General features: G+C 40.3%; 1 protein-coding gene across 1 annotated transcript in view; it reads right to left on the bottom strand.

Annotated features, from left to right (window-relative positions):
• LOC134874670 (glutamate receptor ionotropic, kainate 5-like) overlaps positions 1-15,696 on the bottom strand; it is a 290,705-nt gene that overhangs the window by 71,360 nt on the left and 203,649 nt on the right. Inside the window, exons 5-8 of the mRNA XM_063898761.1 lie at positions 15,071-15,236; positions 13,981-14,159; positions 11,089-11,142; positions 2,419-2,580 (exon numbers count right to left, since the gene is read on the bottom strand). Of these exons, the coding sequence (XP_063754831.1) occupies positions 2,419-2,580; positions 11,089-11,142; positions 13,981-14,159; positions 15,071-15,236 (561 nt within the window). The remainder of the gene's footprint in view (positions 1-2,418; positions 2,581-11,088; positions 11,143-13,980; positions 14,160-15,070; positions 15,237-15,696) is intronic.

The raw sequence follows: 15,696 nt of genomic DNA, 5'->3' as shown, positions 1-15,696 counted from the left end.
TTTAATGCTCGTTAGACTCACTTTTACCACCACCTTTTGATTCCTGTGCTTCACAAGAGTCTTTATATGATCATTAAGAAATTATTAATCATCATAATACTAAAGCACTTTACAATGAAAACAGCTATATTTATGGGTCTTATGCACCCTATCAAGTAGCTGAAGTGATTAAACATGAGTGATAAATCCCAGAGGACGTTCTCTGCAGTGATTGAGACAAACAGTATTGTCATTAGCATTATCTTTATTAAAGCGTTCGGCTCAGCATGATGATATCCGAGCTGCGAGACACAAAAATGGCTCAGAGAAGATTGATTTGTTCTGATGGGTCTTTCATTACGGAGGAAGATTAACATACAGAGAGATAAACAACCAGGGAAGGATAAAAAGCATTTCAATGGAGCGTGACAGGGATGAAGTATTTAGAAGGCGGAACAGGATGATAGCATCACAATGACTCCCTCAACGAAAAGCCAATGGGATTTTTCCATTGGATTTCAGTATATTGCAGAAAATAAGCTCTCTTTAGGGTACTTAACATGGTTTGTTCAGCAGGATAATCTCCACATATTAACACTGCTTTGTGATTTTATTTCAACACCAGAAGTTTAAAGCTAACGGTAATCTATAAAAAACGTTATCCCGGCCTCATTGCTGTTTATCACCACTGCTAAACTAAAGTCCAGTCTCTTGTCTGGGCCATGACGTTCAGTAGTCATTTGTTAGCATTCCAACATGGTCAAAGTTTTAATCGTTTAAACTTGAGACTAGTTAGTTCTGACCTTTTGACACGCAAACAATCTGATAACTGCTATATTTAGCGCCGCAAGATAGCAGATGAGGTAACATAGAAAGGAAACCTGACTAGCTGTTTTCCCTGAAAGGTTCTGTGCCCAACCTCACAGTGAGCAAAGAGCAAATCACATGAATAGAGCTTCAGACATTCCCCAGTGGGGTATTTATGGACTTATTTTATGAGTGGAACAAAACATTAAGAACTCTTCAAAATTTGATAACCACAGACCTTACTTCAGGCATCTAACCACAAACACGTTAAAAAAAGATTAAAGTTCTTAAGGTTTTCCTTGCGCATCAGTCCCTCCCACCAGGGATGCAAGGAAAGACGCAAGGAAACCACGCGGAGAGAGAGAGGAAGCAAGGAAATTAGTTTTAAGAGCCATGGGGGTTCCTTTCCTCGGAGCGTAACGTGAAGTGACGTCCGTTTGTGATGATGCCGGTACAGCCGGATCGTCTGACAGCAGCCAGCTCTGTCCCCGTTTCATTCACACACACAAACACCCCCCCACCTGACGCCTCTGTTAGTTCACATTTGTATCATTTCTGTAGACCCAAATACATTTAATGAAATAAGAACTCATTTTCAAAAAAAGATAAAAGCCATTCTTAAAAATGTAAAACAGAAAAGCTGTTCTTGCTGACAGATATTAAATCTGTCTCTTTGAATTTGAATGTGTTCATAATTAAAATGAATTGGAGATCAAAAATGATTCTAATAAATGAATAAACAGATTTTTTCCACTTTAGTGTTCAGATATGATGCATTAATTGAAACAAAACACACAAAACTGAGGTGTGATTCCCTCGAGTTTAATGTCTTGACTCAGCTGTTAAACTGCTCTCAGGTTAAGAAGCATCAGATCAGTGCATGCGCTGCAGCGTCCCATCAGTGACAAATACACAGTAAGGGGCGGGCGAGTGACTGAGGATTTCACCGGAGGATGGTCTGGTGGTACCTTGATCCTCGCTCCCCGGCACAAATAAGCGCCGTGGGACGCTTCTTAAGATGGCACACACAAATCAACTTCCAGTGAGACCGGGGAAAAAGGAGCGAGGAAATGACAAAGAAGAGAATTGAGAAGTACCCAGAGAGGTTCAGTTTGTGTTGGCACACGGAGGGAGCAGGAGGCTCTCAGTCTGAGAACAAATTTTGTAAGCTGGTAAGTCGGTTAACCTATGTTTTTTGGAGGGTGATTTTTGAGTTGGGTAAACTTAAAGCCCTTTTGATTCAACTACTGCCTGTGTCTTGATTCCTGCGCTACCACTTTCCTCTTTTGTCAACCCAGTCCTGTTACAACATACTGTATATCATATTATTATTCAGAGTCGGATTCCTACACTCTGTGTTAAGCTCATCTTAATTTGACTTTATATGTGTGTATAATTTACCACGCATTTACCAGCACATTGGTAACTTGGAACATTCTCTTGCAGTAGTTTTTTTTTGTATTCTGTTTCTTTTGGACACTTTTTATTGTTTTATGCTTTATATATTAATGTTGCATTGTGGAAGGAGCCTCGGAGTGAAGGTTTTCATTGCCATAACTACTGTACACTGAAGCTGCTGTGCATATGACAATATTTGAATCTTGAATTGAAATTTTAGTTTGAATCCCTCACCGAGGGGCCGGGGTACGGGCTGAGGGTGCAGCCTTCCCTCCAGGAAAGGTTGAGGCTCCGTATGAACTCCAGGTAGAAAGGATGAGTGCTGTTCAGCATGGAGAAGCCCAGGATGTTGGACTGATCATCCACCACGTCATCCAGCCGCAGCAGAGGGAAGTCCTGAAGACAGACAGACAACACAGAAAAGGGAACATGAGCTACAACTTCAGTCTGTTTTATATTTTTCATGTGTGCTGTTTGGATTTTAGAGACACAATCACCCTTTGAGATCACAGGGGGAAGGACATCTCAGAAGGGAAGAGGATGAAAGAAAAGACGAAGGAACAGGAAGACAGAGAAAACAAAGCGATTGATTGGGTTTTTTTGTAGCCAGCACAACGCCATCTTTTAAATTCAGAGCAGGATTACTGTAAGAGAAAAAGGTTTTTAAAAAAAGATGGACTGCAGACTTCAAATATTTCCTGAAGCCGAATTGGTGCACGCAGAGCTCTGCTGTTGAAACAAATCAGAATCAAAGCGCTGCTCGTCCCTTTGAGGGTTTGTGAAACATACGCTGTCAATGAAACATTCAGCTTCAGCTGTGTGGAGAAGCAGGCACAGCTCTGAGACTTACAGATCCACCACGTGGACATTAATAAAAATCGAGATTTTAGCCTTTGCAGACCATTGACTATATAACACACTAGAGCAGCCGTTATAGACCAGTCCCATACATGAGTAATACCTCGGGAGTCTCATGAGTGCTTAAAGCCAGTGAAGTCACGTGATTGGTTGCTTTTGAAACGTTTTACATCCAATCACATCCCCAGCCACAGCCGTGGTCTTGACATAACATTCCAAGTCCTATAGGTTTGAGACCGAAACAAGACCCAGTACAAATGCAGTCGAGTCCGAGACAAGTCCAACACCTTCAAAAAGAGGTCTCAAGACCGGCCTCGAGTACTAAAACATTACTATCAGCTGGTCCTAAGTCTTGAGTCTGATGACCAGATTGTTCACATGTTTAAAATAGTTATAGACGGTAAAAGGACTAGCATTTACGTAGCGTCATTCTAGTACTTTGCCCTCTAAAAGTGCTTTACATCACATTCTAACACCATTCAGACACACAAAATCACACACCAAGGGCTGCCACTCAAACTGCTGATCATCTATCAGGGGTAGGGGAAATAATCGATACAGCATGATATGGTGATAGTTTGTGTGCCGATATTGTATCGATACACGGACGCCAAGTATCGATACTTTATTATATAAACTATTCATATTGCAAATCAAAATGAAAGTTTTTCGTAACCATTGCTTTTTCAATCCACCAGGGGTATTCAACTAACATTCAACAAGGTCCAGTTAGAGAAAATTTCCTCAAGCAAAGGTCCATCAAAATGTCTAACTCACGTTATGAATGACTGTGATAAACTGTAGATTAGCTGTGACCTAGTAGCTGTATCTGTTACACTTTTAAGAATGACGCTGTGGCCGATCCTTTGTGTAGCACATTGAATTTTATTCCTGTAGGAACAGTAACAGAAAAACATGGATATCAGTCCTCAGAGTCTGTGTTGCTCTGCATTACTCGTACCGTCTGACCTCTCACTCATGTTCATGTACTGAAATCAACTTTTCCATATAAACTCTTATTTTGAAACGTAGCAGAAAACCCATGTTAAATATATCTTCCGAAATGCACGCCGGCTTGGCTAAGGTTAGCATTTGTGTCATTAGCCTTCGCTTATTCACACACAAATAAAGCTTTTTAAACCCTTTCACATCATTCATTAGCAAGAGCTAGCCTCGAACTATCATCCCTGTTTGTGGTTTTGTTTACTGTTGCACATTTCTCACTTTAGAAGACAGTTTCATAGCTCGTTTTCAATATCATCGCCCGCCATATTGAACTACTATTCATTACTATGGGCTCACTCGTCTCCATTCAAAGTCACGTTCAAAATCACTACATGTCACAGTCACAGTCTAAGGCTTTTACACGTTATGATATTTTCATATTTCATTCCGGTTACGATTTCTGAGCATCTTACCTGTAGGAACAGAAGCACATGGATATCAGTCCTCAGCGTCTGTGTTGCTCTGCATTACACGTACCATCTGACATCTCATTCTACGAGTGACTGGCGTCAGCTATTGATCCCTTATGCACACAGTGCCTCCTGCTGACCAGGTACTCCAACCATGTAAAATGTAACCAGAGCAGCTAGAAAATTAATGAAATCACACAGAATAAATCAATCGAGTCATTTTAATCTGTTGTAAAGTCCTTAGCTGTTTTGACACTTTTGATATCTCTGCAAACACTCAGTGCCACATATCAACGTCTGCATGTCATCAACAACTGACTGTCTCATCAAACAAACAAAGTACAATCCAAAAACATCAATATTTGTTGTGTCTTGAACTATACAGATATACAGTATAATACTGTAGATGTTTTAATGTTCCACGCTGCATTTAAAATAAAATAGAGAAAAGAAACTAAATATCTTTGGAAAATGTGTGCATCTTAAAAGAGCTTACTTTTAGAAAGATTAAATAAAGAGCAGCAGCAGCAGCTTGAGTTCCCCTTTCTCTTTAACCGTTTCACATCTTAACAGTTTCAGACAGTTATAGAACATATCAGTCCGAACACATCATAACAATGGAACAGTTTTAAGGTTTGTCTTTCTGTCCCTCTTATATTCCACTCCCTCACTGACTGTCTTTAGTTCAGTGAGAGGACTGAGCTCTAGCCTCTCCGGCCAGGATTTTAAATCGGGGCTGAAATGGTGTCAGGGCCATTCTCATGTGAAGGTGCTCATTGGTGCTCCACTCACCGCCTTCTCTCTCCGTCTCCCGCTAACTCGTCTCTCCACTCACTCTTCTGTCACCCTTCTCTCTCTCTCTCTCCCGCTAACTTGTCTCTTCTTCTTGTGTTTATCTCCCTGTATATTGCTCACTCGTCTCTTTCTCCCCCTGTTGGCGTCGGTTAAAATGGAATTGCCCCCCCAAAATGAAAATCCCTTATTAATGTATTGATTATAGGCCCGGGTCGATATAGGTTGGCGTCAGGGTCCGGACCGGGACCGCGGTCCGCCTGTTATTGAACTAAGCACTACATGGTGCTGAGCTTTTTCTTGTGCGGTCAGGTCATGGGTAAAGTCAGTGGATTGGTAGGAAGTTAATCAAAACAAAGATGGAGTCAGCAGAGAAAGAAATCAGAAATGCAGCATATCGCAATAAATCATATCGCAATACTATCGTATTGTGGTTTAAGTATCGTATCGTGGGGACCCTGGTGATTCCCACCCATATCATCTAATCCCATTCTTACTTACAGAAAGTTAAACCAATGGCAGCATTGGGGGTTTAGCCCATCCAGGTTAGGTACCTTGCCCAAGGACACTTTGACCTGCAGACTCGAGCAGCCAAGGACCGAACAAACAACCAATCTTCTAATAAGTGGACCTCCAGGTCTACCGCAGTGTCTTTAGTGAATTAGTGCCAACAATGTCGTTTTAGTGTGCACAATGTATATGGTGAATCGACTGAATTTATATAGGCATAGGCCTTTTCGAGTTTTTATGGACAACTCAAATAACTTTTCATTCCAGAATTCCCCCGTACACACGTTCATACAAGTTGCACCTGCTCAGGAAGGGAAACATTCACACACTCAAACACTGATGACCATCAGGAGCAGTTTGATGGCAAGTATCTTATTCAAGGAAACTTCAACATTTCGAGTACATGAGCTGGGGGTTGAACTGAACCTCCCGTTGGGGGACCACCGCTCCACCTCCTGAACCCTTTGCTGTTCCTGACAGATAGTACATTAAATGTTCTTTGTGGCGCTTTTCAATCAACTTCCTGTTGACTGACTTTTTTTCATGCTGTAAAGCATCTTTGAGTTCATGAAAAGCGCTATTTAAATATAATTTATTATTATTATTATTTGTGGAGTAGAACTTACCACTGCTTGCTCTGGAAAAGAACATAAAGACACGTCTTGCTAGTAGTAGTTTGACATGCCTCGTTATGGACAGAGGGAGTGTCATCATAGTGGACTCCTCAGTGCACTTAAAAATATTCTGGCACAGCATCTCTCTACTGTCTGCAGAAAAATCTGTAGAGGGGAGTTATTTGGAACAATAAGCTTCCAACAGACATCCAAAAATTGTGTTGAGCTGTTTAGCATTACTAAAATGGACTTTTTTTATATAGTCTTCACAGCCGCTCAAAGCTTTTTCAGCAGTCAGCATTTCATACAGAGGCAAAGCTACCATACAAGGTGCAAACTAGATATTTAAAGTGATACACACTCACACTCTTTTGGCCATGTCATTGCGACCTGGCATGGGGTTCAGTATTTTGCAAGACCCTCAGATTGGAGGACGTCCGCTCTCTCGTCCTCACCTTCACTGTCTTGTGAGGTTAATTTTTGTTCCCCAAATCCCTCCAACATTTACTTAACTACTCCCCAGTCAGGAAGCGGCTGCTGCTGCTGCTTTTGTTGATGTCGCCGCTCGTCTGGTTGTCATTTGCCAACTCAATTTCAGCTACAGCCAAGAACACAGTCAGACTGTTGGCCTGACAGCCATGACAAAGAGCAGTTGGCTGGAGAGCCTCAGCACCAACGCTGCTGAGAGGAAACACTGCGACAGCATCCCAGAAGGACAGCCAGGGATGCTGTGACTGCAGCATGGCTCAGACAGGACGTTCAACTCATCAGACTGCCAGCAGGCCCATCAGGCTGGACAAGGTCAGCTCAGAGCTGTCGAGATTAGTGAGAGTTTGAAAGAGGAATAAGTATGATTTAAGAGGAGGACCGTCATATCTCTGCAGTGCTTTGATTGATTACTAATCAATACGTGTGACTGACATATTTTAAGCAGTTCTGACTTATGAAACTCAACTCCTGAATCGTACCCCCCCCCAAAAACATACTGTATGTTGAAATCATTTCTCAGTACTTAATACAGTTTCTAGATTTTAACACTTCTTTCCTTTGTTTTTTTCACATCTGCCTTTGCCTTAAGGGAAACACATTGATGTCAGTCTGACCTTGACTGCTTCTGTCTGTCAGGCATGCTCATTGTATTCCAAAGGTCGGAAAATATGTGATGGACTGGTCACATCTTTTCAGACCTTTAGAATTTGGGTTTTCCAGTCTTCTCTAACTATATCCCTTTATTTGTGAGTTTTCACTTCTTAAAAGTGTTTGGTAAGATGCGAGTCACCTAAAAGTATCGGGTTCTGCCTTCCATTCGTCTGTACGCTCTTGTGACACTTCTGGATTCTTAAATCCAGGATGTTGACGGTCAAAACAACAATCTGAAAGGATCTCTATTCTGCTTTATGGGGTGTTCCCTTTCCTGTAGTGTGTTATATAGTCCATTGGGCTTCTTGGTTTCTTCCGTAACAAAGTCATTACTATGCAACATTCGCGCTTCTATTGGCTAGCGCACCATGACACAGAGCTGGACTTGACATGTTCAGATGACACTGTTTTCTGCTTTGTGAAGAAAAGTCTGCAGACTACCAAAGGAAAAGCAGATCAAGAGGCTGAAATGTATTTTACCTGAACCACGCTCTGCTCACGGTCGGATATTTGCAACAGACGATGATGACGATGTTGATGATGTTGATAGCGATGATGATGTGGATGATGATGGTGATGATGAAAGACGGGGGAATTCCCACTGTTAGGCACATCTGGCAATTAAATGTTCACAACCTGCAAGTAAAATGTATTAATTGTCAATGTATTATGTATGTTACACACAATGTAGCTCATCAGCAGGAGAGGACTCTTTAAAGTAGAAACAATACATACTGATATACACCTGAACATCAGCAGGAGAGGACTCTTTACAGTAGAGACACTACATAGTGATATACACCTGAACATCAGCAGGAGAGAACTCTTTAAAGTACAGACACTACATACTGATATACACCTGAACATCAGCAGGAGAGGACTCTTTAAAGTAGAGACGCTACATAGTGATATACACCTGAACATCAGCAGGAGAGGACTCTTTAAAGTAGAGACTCTACATACTGATATACACCTGAACATCAGCAGGAGAGGACTCTTTAAAGTAGAGACATTACATACTGATATACACCTGAACATCAGCAGGAGAGGACTCTTTAAAGTAGAGACACTACATACTGATATACACCTGAACATCAGCAGGAGAGGACTCTTTAAAGTAGACACTACATACTGATATACACCTGAACATCAGCAGGAGAGGACTCTTTAAAGTAGAGACACTACATACTGATATACACCTGAACATCAGCAGGAGAGGACTCTTTAAAGTAGAGACACTACATACTGGTATACACCTGAACATCAGTAGGAGAGGACTCTTTAAAGTAGAGACACTACATGCTGATATACACCTGAACATCAGCAGGAGAGGACTCTTTAAAGTAGAGACACTACATACTGATATACACCTGAACATCAGCAGGAGAGGACTCTTTAAAGTAGAGACACTACATACTGATATACACCTGAACATCAGCAGGAGAGGACTCTTTAAAGTAGAGACACTACATACTGATATACACCTGAACATCAGCAGGAGAGGACTCTTTAAAGTAGAGACACTACATGCTGATATACACCTGAACATCAGCAGGAGAGGACTCTTTAAAGTAGAGACACTACATACTGATATACAGCTGAACATCAGCAGGAGAGGACTCTTTAAGTGCCCCGCCTATTTATGAAAGCGTTAAGAGTATACAGCTATGCCAAAAACGTTCACATTTTTCTGAGGTTTCCAAGGCTAATGGGAAGGTCTTAAGTTGCAGGTACAGCTCAAAAACCAAAGTATTGGACAAATTATGCTCTGATTATGGCGCTGCATGTAAAAATCAAGACATTTTAATCCGGACCATAAATGCACCAACTGACAAACAGACCGGCACACGGTACCAAATAAATAAAGAAGGTCCAGATGGCAGCAGTCTGGAGGAAATGTGTGATCCTGAAGCTAATGAGATGAAATTTAATGAACTTAATCTAATGTTTACTTTGACCGTCATTACACACAGTTTATGGACTTACTTGGAAGCCACATCTCATTCATTTTCTGGCTCAGTTCAGCTGTTGCTGCTGAGAGGGCCAAGAAAGGAACCAGTCAGGGACAAGCCGTAAAACCTACGGGCTAAAAAATCGAGGACATTTTACTGCTCTGGAAAATATATTTAATTTAAATGACCTGAATGCCATACGAGGCCTGATGAATGACCTTTTTTTTAAAAATGTATTTGCTACTTTAGTCTCTTGTCTATTGTTTGTATTGTTATAATTGTCCTTTTTACATTTGAAGAATTCTATTATAGGGCATTCATAACAAAATAAACACTCAGATGAATAAAATATCTACATAACAATCCAGAAATCCCCCAAAAATAATTGATAATAACTATAGCTTACACAGAATTGGTACAACATTAATACTGATATTAATTGTTACATACCAGCTGGTCATTATAAATGTTTAGGGTTTTTTAACTAACCTATTTTTCCTATCTTTCATCAAACATTTGGTTTATGACTCTCAGGGTTATTTTCTTCATTCCATAAATTCCATTTACTAGATTATTCTATTATGAGTTAATGAAGTTATTATATTTTAACCAATTCCTTGTAATTTGTTTAATTATGCTTTCTTTGTTATGAGAAATAAGTAGGAATCCTACCCTGTTTTCCAAGGCAATACAGTTAGTGGGTTCTAGTTTAGAGGAATGCCAATCTTGTTCCTGCCGGCATAGTTCTTAAATTCTTTCTACATTACTACGTCTCATAGCCAAACGTCCGGCATCTTGCTCGTCAGCAGAGCGTGTTTAATACAAAGTTAGAGGTAAGTCGCAAACGATGCTGCAGGTGAATATGCTCTGGAGGTTTTTAGTGGGAGACTACTCTTAATGTTGGTCCATATCCAGGGTTCTGCAGGAGGGACAGAACCTCAATTTGCCCTTGGTTTGCAGGCATGGTGCGGAGCGCCCTTGTGAACAGAGCCGTTAAATGGAGAGGCACCTACATGTTTCGATTTCGAGACAAGTAAGTATCCGTGCCAGGTCTTTGCGCACAAGGGCATGACACCAGACATAGAAATTATAATGATCACAGAGTTGCTTGCATGTCTGATGAAGAGGGAAGTCGGCGGTGAGTGAGGCGAGGGAGGAGAGGAAAGGGAAGGCATCGTTTAAGGATGTGATCAAAACATGATTCAGTATAATTTCAGTGAGTAAAACCCTGATTCAGTGTCCAAACAGTGAGACAAAGGCAATTCAAATGAGTTAAAGTCTGATTCAGTTTCATTAAAGTGACTTTAACCTTATTCCTATCAAAACAGTGCATCAAAACCTGATTTAATATCATTAAAAAGCATTAAATCCTGATTCAATATTAACAGAGTGAGTCAAAACCTGATTCAGCCTCCACAAACAGCCTTAAAAGGTGTCAAAAGATTGGTTTTAAAAAATTGAATAACATAAAGAGTGATATTACTGGTGATGGTGAAGACTGGAGACAGATCTGTTCATGAGCACATTTATATTTAAAAGCCACGAACAAGTGCTTTATGCATAATATGTGACCTTTAATGGAAGACAAGTGCTACATGATGAATGAACAGACGGAGCTCTTACCATGGTGGTGAGAATGTACTTGTAGAAAGCTGACGTCATCCCCAGTTCATTTGCCTGCAGGTCCACAGAGAGCGGGGAAAAAGAATTAGGAATAATGTCAGCGCTGAGGAGCACGCCATTTAACAAAGTCACAGTATAAAGAAACCCCATCTGTCTCATATTCCAACCCTGCTCACTAAACGTTTACTTTGACAGTGTGGTACGAAGCTCCCTTTTTCTCTTCAAACATGGAACACTGATAGATCCTCACAGTACAAATACAGGATTTGTCTGTGGTGAGAAATTGTTCATAAAAGAGAGTTGAAATCAGGTGATTTTACGAATCACTCCCCTTTTAAACTGTCATTTTGATTCACTGTCCTATAGCTTGAATTGGAATTATTTCATACCTTATTTTTTCACGCAAATAAAGCAGCATGTGTACGGCTCCTTCTGTGTAAGGCAATTTTTCCGGTGCGCCCCGGCCCGACTACACCCCTGGTTTCAATAAAAGAGGCTTAGTTTGTTTAATGCGTGAAGTAAAAATATGACTTCTGGGTTAAATACGTCAATAACGGGCCACATGTATGGGGCTATATGTGACCGAGTATCCTCCTTCCTAAAATTGTCTTGCAGCACGTGTCAATTTTAACTCGCTGCATGCATTTAAAAAATAAATCTTCTCAGTCCATATATTGGTTGATGACTATTTTAGAATTTATTGATTCTAAAATTGAATAACTGTCACAAAAAACAGTTCCCTCTGGGATTACTAAAGTATTTCTGACACTGACATGTTCAGGAGAAGGTTGTGCTTCAGCTTAAAATAACCCGATAAGTGGGGTAACGCAAGTATGGAAATAACGTGACGAATAAATCAACTCTGGATTAGCATGGTACATGAACGACTGATGTTTTTTTTGCAGAATTACCCATTTGATTATCATATAGATATAATATATATGAGTAGTCATGTTACAATAGCAGTCAGTAGTCCCAGCCTCGGCTAATAACAGAGAAAGATCATCATATTATACAGGAAGTGGAAAGCAGGCTTGGTAGTGACAGTTGCTGCAGTGAGCTAGGGAAGTTCAATAAAATCAATACGTCCTGTCACCATAACGACAGAACAGGTTGAGTGCCAGAGACTCCCAAACCTTAATAAACGACGTTCAGATGTAAATCATGTGACGGTACAACTTAACATTATCAAACAACACTACTTGACTTTCTTGAAAAAGATAAAAGTGTGGCCGTTCAAATCAACGTCTGTGGTGGTTAACTACTTTCGTTATAACTACAGCTGTCACTAATTTAAACATGTAACTGCACTAATCACAATCATAAACTGTGATTTATCATGATTACATACATGTATTAAATGTTAGTATTTACTTGTATTATAGTCAAAACAAAAAAGTATGGTGTTCAAAATAAAGAAGTGCATGACAAACTGAACCATAAGTCTGATGGTTTTTACTTTATAATAACATCCCAGCTTAGTTTTGATGATTTATGAATTTTTGGTACGAAGTCCAAGAATTTTCTGACTCTAAGCTAAAGCGCAAAGCTGCCTTCAGAGCGCCGCTGTGACGCCCTCTGTGGGGTACATAGAACTTATTCTCTCTGCTGCTATCACACGGCAGATCTGTTCCTACAGTGGAGACTCTGTCCACAATTTCCGGACTTCAGGGAACTGGTGCATGCTTCAGCAAAATGCCTTTTCTCCGTTCTTACAACATCTCAAACCAACGAGTGCAGTTGCTATTTGTCGTGGATCAGGTGTGCTGTCACCCCGAGGTTATGGCTGATTACTGAGGTCTTGCTTTCTGATCTCTGCCACATAATTCATGGTAAACATTGGTGCTGGAAATACGGGAGGAAGTTGGGGTCAAACTTGGTAATATACCATTTTTTTGTTATTTGTTGTCAGGGGCAGTTTTAGGTTGTCAGTGTCCCTGTAACACTGACCTGGGACCCCCCTGTGGCCCCCCTCCAAAAGAAAAGTTTACAATATTACGATTTATTGGCTATAGCAGTGGCGCGATAGGCGGAACTGATGTAACTTAGCATTCTAGTCACACCCCTTAACGTTTAAACTTTAAAACAAGGATTGCACCATTCCTAAAACACTTTAAGAAGCTTAAGTCATGATGATGTACTATTTCTGACTGTACTGTCTTTTATTATCATTTGTATTATTATTATTATTATTATTAATGATAATAATAACAATAACAATAACACTGCTACTGTTATTTGTGTTTATGTATTTTATTTTTGTTTCCTTTTGTTGGACTTCCTGCTACTATCTCTTTTGTTTTTAGTTTTGTACTCCAGAGATGTCACATCCGTGCACATATTGTTGAGGTCTGTTTGGGACTGGGGAAGGGGGTACAGGTGTACATTTGTAATGTGTTGATGTTTGTTGTTTTTAAAAATGTAATAAAATTATTTCTGAGAAATGAAACAAGGATTGTAAATGAAAAAATAACTACTGGAACAATGTTGTTACTGAAACAAAGAACCTTAACTCAAAGTTACTGAAATAAATACCCGTACAGAAACAAATACCAATTACTTTCATTTATGTTTAGTTCACGCAATTACTTTAAATTGTCTCTGTCTTTTGTTTAACTCGCGTTAATTGTGCCCCTCTCATAAGATAACTGGCCCCAACCTGCCTCCTCCCCCCTATGTGACATGTGACACAGAACACGACATAACATGATGTCGTTACATACTGATGGAGTGTCATCCATAACTTAACTCAACCTTTTGGTTTCTCAAAGGCCAAGAACAAATGAAATATCTGTCACCTTTTGCTCCAGCCATACCATCAAATGAAATTGTACCTAATAAGCTACATAAAACATCATAAACTGAGAGCATGGCTGATTAAATCCAGCCCACCTTTCTGAGGATGTGGTAGGAGATGGAGGCGTTGGCGTCGATGATGATGGTGGCCACTTTGTCGTCACGGATCTCCTTCAGCAGGGGGGTGGGGTCCAGGCTGTCATCCAGCATTCGCACTGACAGCGTCTCCCTGGAGATGAGGAAGCGGTGGACCAGCTCCTCCAATCGCAGCAGGCCTACAGGGTGGAGTCAGGAAACATGGAGTTATGGTTAAACCTGTTCAAACTTCTAGAACTGCTAAAATGACTTTATTAACAAATATTGGTTTAAGAATTCCTGGGTCTCTGTAGAAGCGAACATCTAAAGTCTGCACGACCGTGTGTGTGATTTAGAATGTTACACAGTTCTGCAATCGTTGTCCAGAAGGGAATAACAGTGGGTTAGAGATTCCAGTAAATGAAACGGAGCAATATTCATCATCATAAAACACCAATCTTTTGGGGCCTTTGTCCTTATTATACAGTAATAATATAACTATTTTAGTTTACCAATGTTTCCAACATTACATAAAATAACCCCCATGCATTTCTGCTGGTTAGACAGCTATGAAGTATTTAAGCGACCTTATTTAACCATCCTACTTCATCAAACAATATGAAATCTAACTTAATGAATCTGCTTAATGAGAACAAACTCCAGCTTTCCATGGTACAGCTCACTGAGTGGTGCAGGAATGAGTCCTAAAACCAGGATATTCATTTTACCACTTCCGGTTCCCACATCTCAAAGCCATGAACATGTTTGTGGTAATGTATTTTACGAATAAGAAAAAACCAACCATGCATCCATAGTGTACATGGACAAATAATAAAAAACATGAAGTCAAATAATTTGGAATCATTTTGGCTACCAATTTGACTTTTGAAAGCCATTTCAGAAACATGAGTTGAAAACTGAAATATAACATTTTCAAATGTAGACACATTCGGAGTGTGTTGATTGTTACGTACCTGCCTAAGGACTGCAGATGAAAATGAGCCAGCACAAATCCTCTCTTCTCTTTTCTGAGATTAATATATCTGTATGCATGGTCCTTGTCCAAATAAATACATAAATTAAATTACACACACTTCACAGACAGACTCACACTCTGCTTTGGCACACACGAGGCTGGTGGTCGGGTAGCCGAAGGAGCGCAGCATGGATCCGATGGCCAGGCTCAGGTCCTCATTACTCGGGTACAGAGTCACGGAGGCGAAGCGAAGGTACGGCAGCTTCGGGTTTTCCTCCGGACCGATCTTTACGTGAGGGATCTAAAGGTACGGAGGGGGAAGAAGAAGAATTATTACACAGGCAAACTGAAGAAGAGGACAAAAAACATTGTCAGCTTGAGGCTTCCTTTGGATAGTCTTCATGTGAGATCCACATGATGGATTGTGAGGGAAAATAATGGAATGGAAAGAAAAGTTAAAGAAAGGACGAAAATGAAATGGGAGGAAACATTGAAAATGAGAAAGACGAAATGATGATGTGATGACATCAAGAGATCAAATGTTATTTTTTAAGAACATAAAAACCTTACAGGCTTTACAGATGGTTCACATAACAGGAATCAAAGCTTTAATCAGACTCTGACACTGGCTGATAATCAGGTCTTTGTTCAGCTTTCAAAAAGAATATCTAAATGAAGCAGAGCTCAGATCATCAGAGATATTGGAAAGTGTTCCATTCAGTTATCACAGAGTTCTGTTCACCTCCACTCAGAAAGATTAA

This window comes from Eleginops maclovinus, chromosome 13 (genome assembly GCF_036324505.1).
Source record: "Eleginops maclovinus isolate JMC-PN-2008 ecotype Puerto Natales chromosome 13, JC_Emac_rtc_rv5, whole genome shotgun sequence".
In the NCBI taxonomy this organism is placed as follows: domain Eukaryota; kingdom Metazoa; phylum Chordata; class Actinopteri; order Perciformes; family Eleginopidae; genus Eleginops; species Eleginops maclovinus.
Note: the sequence above shows the minus strand (reverse complement) of the source record. Positions and strands in the feature narration are given on the sequence as shown.